This window comes from Xyrauchen texanus, chromosome 36, assembly GCF_025860055.1.
Source record: "Xyrauchen texanus isolate HMW12.3.18 chromosome 36, RBS_HiC_50CHRs, whole genome shotgun sequence".
NCBI lineage: Eukaryota > Metazoa > Chordata > Actinopteri > Cypriniformes > Catostomidae > Xyrauchen > Xyrauchen texanus.
This window is the reverse complement of record NC_068311.1, coordinates 36,229,632-36,248,228: the sequence shown is the minus strand read 5'-3', so window position 1 is coordinate 36,248,228 and position 18,597 is coordinate 36,229,632. Positions and strand designations below refer to the sequence as shown.

The window sequence follows — 18,597 nt, the reverse complement described above, 5'->3', positions numbered from 1 at the left end:
ATTTTGTTTTGTCACTTCATGAAACTATGATTTGTGGATCTGAAAATAATTAAAACACAACATGTACAAAAATAAAATGAATTCAGTATGAATTACAATAATGCACTAAATTCATGTAGAAGTATTTACATGATGCATACAAACGTAACTCCAACTCATTTCTTGATTGAAGCACGAGATCAGAATAACTAAACTTGGGTCTGGTAGCTAGTATTTCCAAGGAAGCATACACAAGTAACGGACATTTGCTCAGAATTGGCTAAATTAAGGAAAGAAGCTAGCCCTGTTATGGTTGCGTAAATACATATATGTTGCTTTTAATTCATAGTCAAATGCTTGGATTGCTTCTTACAGCCATTGTACTGTTTGCTTGAAATAAAAACGTCGAAGGGGCTTCATTATTCTCATATGCACTGTACAACAGGTACATTTCCACAGTTAAATGGTTAAGTTGTACTGTAGGAAATCATCTTCTAAGAAAATAAATGTTAGGTTGTAAATGTAATTCCTGTTTCATATGTCAATTATGCCACTTTTTTAAAAATAGGATTGGACACCTTCATACAAATTGCTAAGAAACTTCCCAGCGCAGACCTCTATGATGTCGTCGAGGGCTACATCAAAATTTCAGTCGAATGTTCAGAAATTTTCAGATTACTGCAAGAGGAGAATCATTCAGAGTCTGAAGTAAGTCACACATTACAGTTGTGAGTTGATTTTGAATCTATTCATTTTCTTGAATTGGTTGCTGTTTTCTAGTTTTGCATCATAATCACAACAACTTGTTATTTTGTATGTCTTTTCTAGATGATGTTGATATTTCAGAGTTTAGAGATGATTTTGCTGCGGACAGCTAGTGATTTGTCTCATTTGAGTATGGTGGGCTCCAACATAGTAAGGAAGACGGTGTCCACTCACATGAAACTTCTGCTCTCCTCTCTGTATTCTGACAACTATCGGTATTTATTTTACAAATCCTACTCTAAAATCCTTGTCTACTAGATGTTTGCTTGTATTGTTTGATTATAAATATGGTTGACTTACTGTCCAATTTCAAGTTATTGGATTCTTTGTATCTTGATAACTGCTACTTAAGTAACTAGTAACTGCTTTGTGTGAACAGGTTTGTCCGCCAGTGTCTGTGTTTCCTGTCCGCAATGGTATCGCAGGGTACAGAGGCTGCCAGGGAGGTCTTCAGTCACATGAACTTCAACAGAGGTCTTTCTGGACTCGCTCGGAGAAGAGACAAATTTGTAAGCTTCGCAAAGTGTTTTAACAGCTCTTTGATCCAGTGTGTTTTGCAAACATAGCTCCCAGTTTCTTTGCAGGCCAATACAATACTCTCAAAACTCAAAAAGTGCACGTATGCCTACGAGAGTCCCCGTGACAACTTTGCCGTCGGATTGCTCAAGTCCGGTGTTTCTGTATAAAGTTTATGAGACAGAATTACATGACAGAATATAATCTGTAAAACAAACTCCAGCCAGTTGGCAGAATAAGCACAAAGAACTTGTAGATTCATTCACAAAACTGTCTTGAAGGTGTGTTCCTCGACAAAACAAATTCCAGCCGCTAGCGGAACCAGCAAAAAAAAATTAAAATAATAATGCCGTTCAGTTTCAAATGAATGTTCAGTGAGCCGGCTGTTTCATGAGTTCAGGAGATGAGGTAATAATTCAATTGTCCTGCAGAAATACTCCATGAAACAAACTCCATCCAATAGGAGGCAGAAGCAAAGAGAACGAGCAGATTCATCCCCAACTGACCCGAAGGAGTGTTATTCCACAAAACGTACTCCAGCCACTAGCCGGAACCATCAAAAATAAGCAAATTGGTGCCCAGCCTCCTCAGACAGCCGAGTGAATGCCCAGCGAGTCAATCCACTCGGGGGCCACATGAGAAACACCAAATGGCTTACTCATCTCATTGACTTTATGAAGGACATTGCTTGTTGTGTGCAAGTAAATACTGTGCATCATCCTTAGTATTTATTCCCAACTTGGCTGGAAACATCCGAGCAAAATCGGAGCGATCTTCCATTGAAGTAAGAGTTTCTTGCATTTCTTGAAACTATCACGTTCCTCTAGTGTAATTCGCAAAGTCTGGGAACAAGAAAATGTTGTGATTCTTCCAACAAAGCTTTACTTAACTCTTCGCGCAACACAAGTTCTTTATTGGATTATCTCAGATATTTGCCCAGAATTGATCGTGGCCTGTCTCCCTTAGCCGATCTCTGAGCCGGGACTCTGTGAGCTTGCTTGATTTCCAGCTTGTGGCTTATGTTGAGCAGACTCGGGAAGAGCTCGTCTAGGAATTTTACTATATCTCTGCCTTCCTCATGCTCAGGAATTCCAACGTTTCGGACGTTATTCCGCCTATTGCGGTTCTCAAAACCCTCCAATTTTTCAAAAACTCGTTCCAAATCTTTCTTGGTCGCTGGCAGATTACAAGCTAATTCCTACTCCGATGACTCCAGATAAGCAATCCATCTCTCGACGTCCAACAATCTTGTAACAAACTCAGAGAATTTATTTTCCATTACTGTAATCGATTGACGTATTACAGCAAGATACTCTTTCGGCATCAACTTTCATTAGCATCACAGACAGGTTAGACATTTGACGCTGGATTTCTCCCACCGCACCATCCAAACCGAGTCCCTGGTCTGCAGGCCCATCAGAGGTTTCAGCTTGAGCACGTAAGTGTCTTTTGATATTTCCAGAGCCCGAGGACTTTTTGCCATGTTGACTTCAAAGAACAGATATGTAGTAGGATGTGTCAAATCTCACCGGTTTATGACAAAATGTATAAAAAACCAGCAAAGTGCGCAGTGCCCGCCGTTTACACGTCCGCTCCTCACATGGCATCACTTGACTTTCCGTAACTGCCTAGTTGATGAGAGAGGTCATTCAAGAATGGCCAGTCTGGTTTAAACTGACAGTGTCTACAGTAACTGCTATAACCGCTCTGTAGAATTGGGGTGAAAAGAAAAACATCTCAGAATGCTATTCTGAGATGCATGTTGGCGCTGTTTTGGCATCACGAGGGGGATCTACACAATATTAGGCAGGTGGTTTTAATGTTGTGGCTGATTGGTGTATAGGGCAAGTGCGTGGCTAAAAGGGCGAGGCTTAAACACCATTGCCAATCATATGATTGCCGTTAGAATAGAATGGGGAATTCAATTTCCACAACCTAATTAAAGCCAAAGCGTTTCACTGCAATGTCTCATTCCCTTCATCTCAGGGAACAGAGGTTACACGAGTAACGGGATATTTTTTTCTCTCCCCTATTCTCCCCAATTTGGAATGCCCAATGTTCTCATGGTGGCGTAGTGACTCACCTCAATCTGGGTGGTTGAGGACAAATCTCATTTGCCTGAGATGCCAATCTTATCATGTGGCTTGTTGAGCATGTTACCGCAGAGACCTAGCGCGTGTGGATGCTTCACGCTATTCTCTGCGGCATCACATTATAGCGACCGTGAGGAGGTAAACCCAATGTGACTCTACCCACCCTAGCAACCAGGCCAATTGGTTGCTTAGGAAGCCTGACTGGAGTCATTCAGCACACCCTGGATTCGAACTTGCGACTCCAGGTGTAGTTGTTGGTGTCTTTACTTGCTGAGCTACCCAGGCCCCCCTGTTTTTTCTATTAATAAATAAGCAGAAACTATTTGGAGAAAAATGTAACTCTTCATAAATATGAAAGCATTATTCCCCATGTAGCGTAAGAAAATACAATAATTTATTTATTTAACAGGTTTTTTTTCTTGACATTTATCATGGATTTTATTTACAACTTTATTATAAAATGTATTTTATAAATTTACTTCAAGTGTCTGTACACTTCTAGTTAAGATTCATTCCATTAAAAAAGAAAAAAAGATCAATTTATATTGTTAATAGGGCTGTCAATTTAATGCGTTTTTTTTAGTGCGATTAATTTGACTAAAAATAACATGTAAAAAAAAATTAACGCCATTAATCGCAATGCACCCCTGACCGTAATGAGGAAGATTCCGGAGAAATGCAAGCTTGTAGTACCACCTGTTTACTCCAGAGGGCAGTAAGTGAATTTTCAGCCGTATGAGCAACACAGTTTATACAGTGAAGGAAAACACCCTTGAGCAGCAGAACATCACAAAAATGCGTTACGTTCTTGCGTTCAAAACACTTGATGGCGCGCAAATCTGAACTATGGGATCTCAAGATGTGTTCTAAGTATTAAACTATATTTAACTTGACACAGTGACCTAAAAATCTTTTTATATTTAAAGATAAATTTGTATCATTTTTCATCATTATTTATTTATATTATATTATTACTGTAGGCTACCTCCCCCACTGGCGTTCATTCTCAACATCTGTGTACATTTTGTGTAATTGTGATCAGGATATCTTATTAAAGGCCTATTTGACAGATTTTGGAGTGGTATTGTAGTAACGGAAATGCTGATGTTCTGACATTTAGGATGGGCAAATCTCGCCATTTCCCTTATTTTCATTATTAATGAGCTATATACTTATATTAACGATCATGTTCAATGATCGTGATGATTGGGACCACCGATGTGTCTCGTTCAGTCTGACTTAATGTTGAACAATCTCAATGCGTTCTTAAATGACTGTAAAAATCATACAGTGTATAGCAGGCTTTAGTCGCACCGGTAGGAAAAACCCACCACAAAATGCAACCATTTAGTCGCAGTTTGAAATCCTGACAGGACAACTTCAGGGGTCTTGTAGAGTCCATGCCTAGGTGGGTCGGGTCTGTTTTGGCAGCACTCGCAGGACCAACAGCATATTAGGCAGGTGGTCATAATTTTTTAAGTTCACCCAGAAATGAAAATTATCTCCTCATTTACTCACCCTCATGCCATCCCAAATATGTATGACTTTCTTTCTTCTGCTGAACACAAACTAGGATTTGTAGAAAAATATCTTTGGTCTGTAGGTCCTCACAATGCAAGTGAATGGGTACATTTGGACATATACTGTAACATTTTGAAGTTCCAAAAAGCACATAATGACAGCATAAAAGTAATCCAAAAGTAATTTTGTATTTTCCAGGGAAAGCCAGATGTAAGAATGGCATACATACAGTTTGTCCTCTCTTTCTTGATGTCTGGAGACAATACAATGATTGGCCAGATTCTGGACACCAAAGGTATCAGTGACTGAATCTGTGCTTTTCAAATGTTTTTTTTTTTTTACACGTGCACCTTATTCGTTGTTTTACATTAACAATATTCTCTTGCTTTTTAGATTTCTTGTCTGAAATCCTGTCCAGTGGACTTAAAGATGACAGAATGTCCATAGTTAACCTGATTCTGTCCACCCTTCAAACAAGAGTAAGAGCTCTGCTAGCAGTGTCATCTATCAGATGCTCTGTGGACAAATCTTAACTGTGATTTCTGTGATGTTTGGGTTTAGGTCGTACAGAATAAGATCATCACTAAAACGCAAAAGGTGCGTTTCTTTAGTCCTTCAGTACTGGCTCAGATAGCCTCTGTCTATAGATGGAACGGGGTCATAGATGTCAGCACGGATGATGAAGAGACACAGTGGAAGGTTTGGAAACACATACACTCACTCACACTATTATAACTGCAAAATGACATCACCGCACAATCAGTGCATGTTATTCCAGGAAAAAAAGGTTTGTCTTTTATATAACACAATGATTGTTACTGGGTAGTAAGTGTTATTTCCTAATTGCTTATGCCTCAAATGTATAGAAAATAGCTATTATTACCCACAAACTTTTGCTTTTGTGACCACGACAGTGATATTTTGAAATGTACCTATTTCCAATGAGAAAACGGGTGAATTTGTGTCAGAAAAAACAACATATGAATCCAAATGTATTTATACTAAAGTAATACAAAAATTACTACAAAAGATTTAGAAGGGAGTCGTTTTTCAAGCTTTACGATTATACTGTAAATCACTTTCACAAATCAGCCCCCAAATGTAGTGTCCCATCAGGTTCTCGTTATACTGTCCTTGGTAGCGGCGTTCAAAGTCCAGAATATCCTGATGGAAGTGCTCAGCTTGCTCAAAGTATGCTCCCATGTTCTCCTTGAATTTATCAAGCTGAACATCAAGGATATGGACTTTGAGAGACGTCCTACAACCCATTGTGCCGTAGTTCTTCACCAGAGTCTCAACCAGCTCCATAGAGTTTTCGGCCTTGTGATTGCCAGGAAGCCCCGAACCACTGCAACAAAGCCGTTCCAAGCCACTTTCAACTTACTAATGTGCTTCTTGGGGAATTCATTGCACTCCAGGATCATCTTTATCTGTGGTCCGACAAAGACACCAGGCTTTGACCTTTGCTCAGACATCTTGGGGAAGAAGTCTTGTAGGTACTTTAAGGCTGCCGACTCCTTATCTAGAGCTCTGATAAATTGTTTCATAAGGCCCAGGTTGATGTGCAGTGGTGGCATCAGCACCTTCTGGGGGTCCAACAGTGGCTCCCACTTGACGTTGTTCCACCCCACGGAGAACTCTGTCCGCTGTGGCCAATCCCACCTGTGCTTTTAAAACTTTTACAATTTAAAAAATATACCTTGTAGGCCTCGCATATCTTGGCAAATGCTTCCACTGAGTACTTTTTTCGTTCTTGTCTTGATAAATTGGCCAGGCATGTCAAATGCATCTGCCGGATGCTTGCAGCCTCTTGATGCCATCTCAGAAAAATGCAGATATGTATCCACGTAGGCAGTTGGAACTAAACTGAACTGGTGAGCTTAAGGCCCCTGAATTTATACTAATTTTCTATACTTCTGAGGCATAAGCAATTAGAAAATAACACTTACTACCCAGGAACTAAAAAATACAATTTGTTACATGGTGTAATCTTTGAAACGACTTTGCAGTTCATCTGATGTCGCTAAGACTTCTTCGTTTTCAGTCTCTTCCTACAAACCACCTACCACCTGTCATTTATAGACAAGTCTTTACAATCCTATCAGTTCCTGATGAGTAAAATCAAATCCTTCTCAAATGTAATTGAATATCAAGGTTTACTTGGAAATAACATGTACATGTTCAATTTAAAAAACATGACAAATTGATGATATTGACTTCTAACTTTCTTAAAGTGATAGTTCACCCACAAATGAAATTCTCTCATCTTTTACTCACACATCTGGGATAGCATGAGGGTATGATCTTTCTTTCTTCTGCAGAACACAAACAAAGATTTTTAGAAGAAAATCTCCGCTATGTATGTCCATACAATGCAAGTGAATGGTGTCCCATAATTTGAAGGTCCATAAATCACAAAGGCAGCATAAAAGTAAACCATAAGACTCGAGTGGTTGAATCCATATCTTCAGAAGTGATATAAAATTTGTGGGTGAGAAACAGATCAATATTGAAGTCCTTTTTTACAATAAATTATCTTCCCTGCCCAGTATAGGCGTTATGCAAAAAGAATGCAAAATCCCAAAAACAAAAGATTATGGAAGTAAAAGTGAAAGATGAGATTTGTAGTAAAAAAAAGTACTTAAATATTGATCTGTTTCTCACCCACACCTATTGCTACTAAAGACGTGGATTTAACCACCAAATTCGTATGGATTACTTTTATGCTGCCTTCAATGTGTGGACCTTCAAATTATGGGACACCATTCACTTGCATTGTATGGACCTACAGAGCTGAGATATCCTTCTAAAAATCTTTGTTTGTGTTCTGCAGAAGAAAGTAAGTCATACACAACTGGGATGGGATGAGGATGAGTAAATGATGAGAGAAATATAATTTTTTGGTAAACCATCCCTTTTATAAATGTCCATGGCCTTATTGTGCATATTATTCAAAAGACAAATTATGTTGGATATCTCTGCCTCCGAAAATAATTTTCTATTCTGCTGATGAAACCAAGGCCTTGTGGGCAAGGATAATAATATTCACCATAACATAGCCAGCCTTGCATGTTTTACCTGTCCAATTAAGATCCATCTCCCCCCCTCCTTCAATATTTCCCACCGAATATTCAGTTTCACTCAGAAGTGCATTTCATTACTGAAGTAAATGCCATTCATTTCATGTCGGTAATCCTTTAATATTACTAATTCAAATGTATTTTAGGATGAAGAAGGAGCGAAACGTATCATGAGAGAGCTGGTGCATAACTTCCTCCTCGACCTCTGCTGCTCGCGCAAACATGGGATCAGTTTTTATGACCCGAGTCTGGGAACAGCAGGGCGGTAAGTCCTTAAGATTGTCAAGTAGATTGCAAATGGGCAAGTTAGTTTAGGGGCTCATAATTTCAGTGTTTTCTTAGGCCACAACAGTGTGCATGTCTAATTAAACAAGAAATTCAAAACTACTCATATTTACCTAAATACTGTAAAACACTATCTTAGGCGTGTTTACTATTGAGGAGATGGTAGAAAGTAAGAATTTAATAGCTCTATTTTGTATGTAAGATCTCTCTGGCTGATTTGTATCTAGTTATTACCCATTAAATGGATGGTTCACCCCAAACTCAGGCCATCCCAGATGTGTATGACTTTCTGTCTTCTGCTAAAGTAACACCATTTTTTAGAAGAATATCTCCGCTCTGTAGGTCCATACAATGCAAGTGAATGGGGTCCAAAACTTTGAAGCCCCCATAAGCTCATAAAGGCAACATAAAAGTAATCATAAGACTCCAGTTGTTTAATCCATGTCTTCTGAATTCATTTAATTGGTTTTGGGTGAAAACAGACAATTTAATTAGTTTTTACTACATCTTGCGACTGCAGTCTCAAGGCAGGTTTATGATTTGAAGCTCATTTGTACTTTCTAACGCCATATAGAGCCCTATGCATGCGTCAAGCACCAAGAAGTGTAAACAAACTTGAATTCATAATCGTGCCTAGAGACTGCAGTCGCAAGATTTAAAGTAAAAAATAACTAAACTAATCGGATGGTTTCTGAAGACATGGATTAAACCACTGAAGTTTTATGGATTACTTTTGTGCTGCCTTTATGTGCATTTTGGAGCTTCAAAGTTTTGGTCACAATTTCACATCTTTGCCCAAGGAAAAAGTTAAATTGAACTCACTTTGACCATTTGTAGCCTATAGCAGGCCATGTTGTCCCACAATATGAGGTACATTTTCTCAGTGGTAGCTGCCATTGCATCGCTTATAGGCTTTTCTGCCAAATTTAAACCATAAGCCAATCAATAAATCAGCAATAATTCAGTAACTCTTGTATCCAGAGCAGGAAATATTGTTCTCCTGCAGTTCTTGGTTGGGCTGAAGCATGCGACAGAAGATGAGATGGTGGCGGAGCTGGTCGTTAGTGTTCTGAAGGACAGTCCCGATATACTGACCAGATACTTCAAAGAAACCCAGTTCTCCTTTACTCCACGCATCAAGAGTGCATGGCAGGAGAACATTACTCTACTCAAGAAAGTGAGTGAGACCTTTTAACTTTCTTATTTTGGTTGTTTTGCATGATTCATATCAACCTGAAAGGAAGCGTTCACCCAAAAATGTAAATTTTCAAATCAGGCCAGACACATTTTGATACAATACACCAATCAGCCACAACATTAAAACCACTTTCCTAATATTATATAGGTCCCCCTAGTGCCGCCAAAACAGCACAGTGTGCCAAAATCATATTCTTCTCATCACAATTGTACAGAGCGGTTATCTGAGTTACTGTAGACTTTGTCAGTTCAAACCAGTCTGTCCATTTTCTGTTGACCTCTCTCATCAACAAGGCATTTCTATACACTGTAGGGTATTTTGAACACATTCTACTACCATTATATGTAGGGAATAAAGGAAGTGCGACAATTAGGAGGTGAACAGAGTAACAGAATGTGAAATAAATGATCAGTACAGTGAACATGAACTATACGGAGTCTGTTGACAATACCTTAAAGGGGTCATATAATGCCATTTTTGTACAAGTTAATATGAATCTTTAGGGTCTAAATGAAAACTTTGTAATATACTTTTATTAAAAATTCTCATTAGTATTTTAAGAAAACACTAATTTTACCTGCTCAAAAACAGCTCTGTTTTCAGCACTGCTTCAGTGCATATGACTTTAAATGATAATGAGCTTTGGTCACCCGCCCCTCCGTTAGGGTTAGCGATTTGCAAAGATTAATATAAAGGTTAATAAAACGTTACACTTCTTCTGGAGGTGCAGAGGGAATATAAATAGTTGGTACCGAATCTTTTTTCAGCAGCAGCTTCTTAGCAAAACCAGCTTTATACTGACCCTCGTTTATAAAGCAGTCTGGTGAAAAATGATTCGCGCAAACATGAACGCATTGACGTTGCTCGTGGGGAATATTCCCATCGTAAACAAAACTCAGCCACTGCGTCTTCAGCGTTCAGATTTAGGTTCAGATTTAGGAACATCAAAATGACTGCTGTGTTCGTTATTACACCGAAGAACAGAACACCACAACTGCTTAGGCGCCATTCTGCTCCAGTGTATCAACAATGATGATGGACTATGATTGACAGTCGCTGTCGAGCGAGGGCGGGTCTGTATTGAAACACTGCTGTCAATCAACAATCCTGGGAGGGGCGTCCGACCGTGTGACGTCACACGGTCGAACGGCTTGATTTGAGGCAGGGGAAAATATATAAGGAGATTAAAACAAAAACACTGGATGGATTTTTATCATAATAGGATGGTTGTGTACAGGCACAGCCAACACACATTTCAGTACAATCAACTTGAAAAAGTGCATGTACCATTATATGACCCCTTTAAGAACCATTTCATCCTCCTTTGAGTCTACATCGATTTGCTATCGGATTACCAAATTATTTAATAAATACACCAGCACTTTGAGTACAATATTGGAGATGTACTTGCTTGTGTTTGTGGTGTTTCCTTGTGTTTTTTGTGTTGCTTGGTTCTTGGTTGATCCATCGAAGTTTTGGATCTCCTGTATGATCGAATTTATTGTCTGGATGAATGATGATGTTGGCTTTAAAGCGAGGCCATAGAGAGTGATTAGCTTTCTCGGGACGTCGAGCCCCGAGCTTCCTTGGACCTCACATGGCACGGACCTGGTTCCAACGAGATCCCGAGAAGACCACGAGGGAAGAGTCAGAGCGAAGTCTGAGCAGTCAGGAGAGACTGGACAAGAGACGATGACAGAAGAGCAAAGAAGGAAGTACCTCAAAGGGATGAAGAGACGAGACGCAAGAGAAGAAAAGCGCGTGTTCTTCCTGTTTGGAAATATTTGAACTGAAATTGGCTGCATCCCCAAAGGTGTCTTGCGCCAATCAGAAGTGACTTTTCAGAGTCACATGGTCGACTGGGCTGTCTTTTCCGACAGTCGATTTATGGTCCTTTGTTAGAGATTCTCACTATTTTCCCGCTCAAAAATAGTGCATATTTAATCATGAAATGTATATCTTGCAAATGGTACAAGAGACATGATATTCGTTGTCATCAGCTTACCCTATGTAACCAAACAAATGTTTACATACTAAACATGACATTTTGTTATGGATGTTATTCGTGTAGGTAAGAAAACATAAAAATCCCTGGTTACAAAATAATACTGGTTAATTAGTTGGTTATACAACATGGATGAAACATTACACACAAGAGGTACATCGGGCTATAATCATTAATTTGTCAGTTATACAAGTTACCACAGTTCCAAGCAATTTCAGAATTACCTAGCAAGACTAGGTCTTGTATAAATCGTGGATTTAAATGCATTCTGTACATTCTAGAGGGCTAAATCAGTTAAGTATTGTGGCTGTGTAAAATGTTCCTGGATTAAGATGAAATGTCTTGGTATTTGAGTCGTGCAAATCTGATGGTCTTTTGCAAGCTTTTCAAAGAGAAGTCTGCTTTATCTCTGTGTGGAAGATCAGGAGGTCCTGATGGTCTGTGGAGGGGCCTTTCTGATCAATGAGGATGCCTGGGCCATTTAATTTATGACAGTGAAGAATTCCAGGATTGCAAAGGTTGAAAATCCGGATTGAAGTCAAATCTTTTCAATATGTAAAATACTACTACACAGAACTCCCGCTCACAGAATGGTTCCAAAAACAAAAAACAATCCAGAGTTAACTCTAGAGGCTGTTGTGTGTGAAAATCCCAGGAGATCAGCAATTATAGAAATACTCAAACTAGCCTATCAGGCACCAACAATCATCCATGTGATTATCTAATCATCCAGTCATGTAAGCAAAGGGGTCAATTTTCAGCAGATTTCAGTCTGTTCACACAAAGCGATTGGATGGCTTCAGAAGACTTAATATGGCACCATGGACTACTTTTATGTTTGTTTGTTTTTTGGAACTTGATAGCCCCAGGTCCCATTTACTCATAGCACTTGAGACATTTTACCTAACCTCTTCTCTTGTGTTCTATGGAAGAAAGGATGCCATAAGGTTTTGGAACAACAGGAGGGATGATAAAATGGTGACAGAATGTTCATTTTTGGGCAAACTGTTCTTTTAACTCTATGAATAGTTCAATCACACTTCAACTATGTGGGACAAAATACTGTTCCCTTCTATTGTAGGCAGCCGTATTTAACTACAAGCTTTCATCGCAATACATTCTTATTGCCATTTTAAGTTTCCTTAAAGACTTTATTTAAGGTGAATTAAGTCCAACCTCTGTGACAGCAGAGATTAAGTTGATATAAAAATTATATTTATACCAAACCAATCATTCAGTTAATTAATGCTCCCAAACTTTTATTAACTGATTGGTGGTTGATTATTTATCACCCACCAAGGGTTGGACCGGGGCTAGTTGTCACATGGGGAAGTTGAAACAAAGGCTGTATCTAAGTAAAGATAAGATTTTGTGTCAAAAGTTCAATTGCGCAAATGTGTTTTTTCTAGCAGGGGTTTTGTTAGTTGATTTCAAACACCTTCATTACCCTCTCATATAAGAATACTTTTTGTGAATATTTGGGAAATCATCATATTTTTGTTATAGCTCTTTGGTAAACAAGCAGACATTATCAGGTTTTATTGTGACATGTTTTCACGTGTGTTCAGTGAATTGTATCTTTTTAAGTCTTTAAGGTATGTGGCTATGCAGAAATGTTCAAAAATCAACTTACAAAAAGTGATAACTAGCCCCAGTCTCCCCTAAATTATAAAAACTCAAAAACTGTGTACAGTACACCTGTAACTTGCTAATAGTTGTTATTTGATGTTGTTGCAGATCTATGAGGCTCAGCCGGAGGTGTCCAGGGCTTTTGAAGCACGTGAAATGATTCCTTTACCTCGACTGCTGTCCATGCTGTTGGTTACATCTCTGCCTTCAGTTTGCAATAAAGTCTTCTTCACTCAGGGGCTCAATGTAAGCACCAAAATGCTAATACCTGACAGCCCCACCATTGCCGATAATGGATTTTGCAGATACTTCTAACTAAGGTTGTTGAAAAGGCCAATATCCAAATAATCGGCCAATTCGTTTTTAAAATTAATTCATAGAATGTTACACAAATGACTTAATCTTTCCATACTAGGACGTACAAAGACATTCACAAAATTCCAAAATGAATAAAATCCCAGAGGCAGTTTATTGTTCAACCAAAATCGCAATAATTGCGGTTGGTCCTCTGCATGTTGCCAAAACCGCATGGACTCCCTGAAGGTGTCTTGTGGTATATGGCATCAAGACATTAACAGCAGCTCCTTCAATTCCTGTAAGTTATGAGGTGGAGCCGCCGTGGATCAGACTTGTTGGTCCAGCACCAACACAATCCGATTGAGATCTGAGGAATTTTGAGGCCAGGGCAACACCTTGAACTCTTCATCATGTACCTCAATCCATTCCCGAACAATGTGTGCAGTGTGGCAGGGCACATTATCCTGCTGAAAGAGGCCACTGCCATCAGGGAATACCATTGTCATGAAGGGGTGTACCTGGTCTGCAATGATGTTTAGGTTGGTGGCACATGCCAAATTGACATCCACATGAATGGCCGGACTCTGTGTATCCCAGCTGAACATTCCCAAAAGCATCACATTCCCTCTACTGGCTTGTCATCTTTTCCACGGTGCATCCTGATGCCATCACTTCCCCAGGTAAACAGCACACACGTACACGGTCGTCCACATGATGTAAAAGAAATCGGGACTCATCGGAACAGGGGACCTACTTCTACATTGTAGGTGCTTTCGACAGGGATCATCATGGGCACTCTGACCAGTCTGCGGCAACACAGCTCCATACGCAGCAGGATGCTATTCACTGTGTGTTGTGACACATTCCTCCCGTAACCATCATTAAAAAATGTGTGACTTGTGCCACAGTAGACCTTCAGTCAGTTCGAACCAGACAGGTTAGCCTTTGTTGCCCTCATGCATCGATGAGCCTTGGGCACCCAACACCCTGTTGCCAGTTTGTGATGTCGGTAGGTACTCGCCACTGCTGAACGGAAGCAGAGATGCTCTGACCCAGTCGTCTGGCCATAACAGTTTGGCTCTTGTCAAAGTCGCTCAGGTCTTTACCCCTGCCCATTTCTCCTGCATTCAACGCGTTGAATACAAGAACTGATTGTTCGCTTATGTCTGATCTACCCAGACCTTGACATGTTGACTTGTTAGGAGATGCTCAACGTTCACCTGTGAGTGGTCATAATGTTTTGGCTTATCAGTGTATTTCTCCAGATGAGGAATAAGGCTTATTATTACTCAAGATATGAAGTTGGAGATAATGTATGTGACGACTTGGCACGTTTCAATAAAGTCTCATTTTCTTTGGAAAGCTTGAACTTTCAACAATTGATTATCTAAAAATATGCATTAAAGTGAGGATGATGAAAAAAGGCTAAATATTGTCAATGATGAAAGATTTAGATTGTTTTTATTTCATCTCTAGAGGCTACCATTCTAACTGTAAATCCATCTAGCATTGGCCACAGAGGAGCATTTAGGAAAAATAAAAAAATATCAACATAGATGTTTAAGGATGTCCAAAAAAAGCAGCTATCGGCACCGATTAATTGGTAAAACTGATATATTGGTGTACCTCTACTATTATAGTTCCTTATGTGTTTTGCATGTCAGACACTAAATCAAACATGATACATACATTGCTAACTTATGGACCACTTTTATTAGGGCTGTCAAGATAAAAAAAAAAAAAAGGCCTTGTGGTTAATTGTCATACAGATAAATCTTAGTTATTGTTTGTTTTAGTTTAATTTTTTTGACTTTCTTTTGAGGCACATTTTAAGCCTCCTTATTTCAATTCTGCTTCTACTCTGCCATTTTGTCAGTGTTGTGTGCCATTAGCTTTGTTTGTATGCTTACCTGTTACAGCCAGAAATTTTTGAATTCTTTGAATTAAAGTGATCCTAGAGGACTTTGTACATCTCTAATGTTGTACTTAAAAGGGTTCACACCTAATAAGCTGCCCATATGTTACATTTTACTAATCAGTTTCAATAAAAATGTGTGTATATTTTATGTATGAATAATACTGCTGTCATCATCAATGTGATGTAATTTGCCACTCATGTTTCTCTTTATAGTTACCTAACTTGGTGGTCCAGCACACAACTCTTTCCCTCCTGGCCTTCTTCCTGAAGCGAGCACAGAAAAATATTGAGCACTGTCTGGACAGGACAATCTGGGAGAGTTCAGAAATTTACAGCCCTGCCATGATGGATGAGTTTGTCCAGCTTTACAGAGAGGCCTTGAGCAAAGTGAGAAGAATTATTCAGTTTTGTTAAACCCAACACTGTGCAGATTGGAGTGTAGAAACCAGATCAGTATATAATCCTTTTATCTTATAGATTCTACCAGACATGGTGTCCATTGTTTTCAAATGGCAGTCACTCTCAAAGGAGAAGGACGATGGAGCAAAGATCAAGACCACAGAACATAAACAAGACCACAAGAGAAAGGCTGAAGAATACCGTAATGGTCAAATTTAATTCTTTTTAAATGTTTGGACTCTTTGACACGCTTAAGCCACACTTAAACATGTCATCGCATGATGTTTGAGGTTTTTTCAGAACTATTCACTGTTCTAACATTTTCCCAGTAGCATTGTGGAGTGTCACGTAGCAATGTTTTTGTTGGAAAACAGTGGCTTTATTTGTGGTTTCCTGCCATGGACACCATGCATGTTTAATTTTTCCATATAGTAGACTCCTGAACCAAGATGTTAACCAGTTCCACGACACTTTTTTTTTATAAATAATTTTTTTTACCTCAAGCATTCTGGGGTGTGCCCTTTAAGTCATCTTGGCTGGATGGCCACTTGTTTGTCTGACTCAAACTCAAAATATTTGAGTGCTTTTTTATAAGTCAAAGTTGCTTTAACACATACCTCCAATCTTGTTTCAATATTTGGATGCTAGGTTTATCAACTCCTGACTTTTGTTGACGTCAGTAGCCTTGGGCTTTAAATATTAATGTTTGAATGATGCATTCAATATGTTCCGTAACAATACAAGAATTTGTGTGTTATTATTTAAAACTGATTGTGTTCATTATTGTAACTTGAATGAAGATCAAACCAAAATTTACTAATTTATACATAAATGCAAGTTATTCCAAAGGGTTCATATATTTTTGTTTGTAGTTGAAAGTCCTGCTTTATGCACCAAATCTTCTGGTTATTACTGAGATTTTGTTTGCACAATAAACTGCTTTTGGGTTTTTTATCATTTTGGACTCTCATAGCCTCAATGCTCTTACCTGTCATAGTAAGAAAAGATAAAGATATTTTAATCATTCTATAAATCGATTAAAAACAAAAAAAACTATTGACTGATTTATCAGTTATCTGCCTTTTCCACTATAAGCAAAACATCTATTGGTGGACCTCATGTCTGAATAAATTTGACTTCATTTTGAATTATAGATTTCTTTTTTTTTTGTAGACCAACAAACTTTTTGTGACACGTTTTCCTTGAAAAGGGTGTTTCTGTTTTATTTCTTAAAATGCCACTGGCTGTGGTATTTTGTTATCTTGCAAAGACACAATTTTAATTGTGACTTAAGTGTCCAAATGCATTTTGGGGCCCCTATTAGAAATGTTTATGTACAGATAGCATGAATATGAAATGGCTTTCTTTGTCTTTATAGCACAACAGGACGAGCCAAAGCTTATTCTGGTGAAAGCATTACTTCTCCAAGTGATGTGCTTGTATCAACGAGTGGTTCCTCACCTTGTCAGCCAGTGCAAATTTGACTTCAGTAAACTCCTGAAAGGTACAACATGTTTTCATTAATCTTTATTGAGACTGGATGATGTGACAAAATGTACAACAAATATTGTGTATTTATCCTCTAAGCCATTTATGGAAGAGGCTAGTGAGCAGCTTATTGAATCATTTACAGGCATAGTGACAGATAAGGGAATGAAACAGGAAGTTCCTCCAGTTCTGCAGTATCAGATTCTACAGCTCGCTCTTCAGCTTCCTGCCAGCAAATTCTCCTGGTTCCGTTTTCAGGTAAAAAGAAACCTTTGAGAAAGTTTCTTCTTGAAAATGGTTTATATTAAGGCTGTTGATTTAAAGCGTCCATTCAGTGTGGTGTTTTTTTCTTTCTTTTTTTTTTTCAGATTAACTTTTTTTTTTTTATCGATTTGTACATATAACTAGAAAAACAAAACATATACACTGAATCAACATTTAACCCACACTATTACCCCTCCCCAATCACCAACCCTACCCTGACCAACAACTGAACATAATTATACAAATATATATATATATATATATATATATATATATATATATATATATATAATCATATATATTTAAAACTATACTTCTCTTTCAACAGCCCCTCCACGAGAGTCCCCCAAAAACGCCAAATAACTGCCCCATTTCCTGTCAAACGCATCCCAGATCCCCAGCCTTATATATATGACAAAGCTGTCACCCTCCCCTTCTCCACGCACCACTCCTGAAATGAAGGTGCTCCAGCCAACTTCCATCCCCTTAAAATAATCTGTCTACCTATCATAACACTGGTCAGGACCCAATTTTTGTATGCGTTTATCCCCTATATTGATGACTGCCCCGTCGCTTAAAATACAAAGTCTGGGGCAAAATTAAGTTTGTGTGCCCAATATATCACACACAAAACTCTGAACCTTCAACCCAAATTGTTGGATCTTAACACCCCCCCAAAAACATGGTTTGTGTCTCCATCTTGTGATTGGCATCGCCAGCAGGTCGGTGTGTCTTTAAGACTACGCCTATAAAATCTAGATGGGGTCCAATAGAATCTATGTAAAATCTTGAATTGTGTAAGGTGCGCCTTTGTATCTCTAGATGCAGACTTGACATTTTTTAGAATCCTAGCCCACACTCCCTCCTCCAATACCAAGTTTAAATCTTTCTCCCATAATCTCTTGAGAAGTTGAAGCTCCGTCCCCCAGACTCTAAATTTGCAGGGAGTAATACACTGATGCCTCATGGCCTTTACCAAAAGCAGTAATCAACACTCCCAGAGTGTCTGTCACTTTAGGCAGGTGTATGCTACTCCCTAAAATAGTACAGAGCAGATGGCGCAGCTGTAAATACCAAAAAAGCTAAGATCTGGGAATCCCAAAATGTTGAACCATATTTTCAAAGGATCTCAACACTCCACTCTCATATAGGTCACAGAG

The 18,597-nt window shown here is 38.8% G+C and overlaps 1 protein-coding gene across 2 annotated transcripts in view; it reads left to right on the top strand.

Annotated features, from left to right (window-relative positions):
* The window catches only part of urb1 (URB1 ribosome biogenesis homolog), a 61,492-nt gene that overhangs the window by 357 nt on the left and 42,538 nt on the right, over positions 1-18,597 (top strand). For both annotated transcript variants that reach the window (XM_052106736.1, XM_052106735.1), the window contains exons 2-14: positions 548-687; positions 808-959; positions 1,124-1,253; positions 5,073-5,169; positions 5,268-5,353; positions 5,436-5,573; positions 8,101-8,219; positions 9,221-9,416; positions 13,180-13,317; positions 15,500-15,673; positions 15,764-15,887; positions 17,064-17,189; positions 17,319-17,431. In XM_052106736.1, the coding sequence (XP_051962696.1) occupies positions 548-687; positions 808-959; positions 1,124-1,253; positions 5,073-5,169; positions 5,268-5,353; positions 5,436-5,573; positions 8,101-8,219; positions 9,221-9,416; positions 13,180-13,317; positions 15,500-15,673; positions 15,764-15,887; positions 17,064-17,189; positions 17,319-17,431 (1,733 nt within the window). The remainder of the gene's footprint in view (positions 1-547; positions 688-807; positions 960-1,123; positions 1,254-5,072; positions 5,170-5,267; positions 5,354-5,435; positions 5,574-8,100; positions 8,220-9,220; positions 9,417-13,179; positions 13,318-15,499; positions 15,674-15,763; positions 15,888-17,063; positions 17,190-17,318; positions 17,432-18,597) is intronic.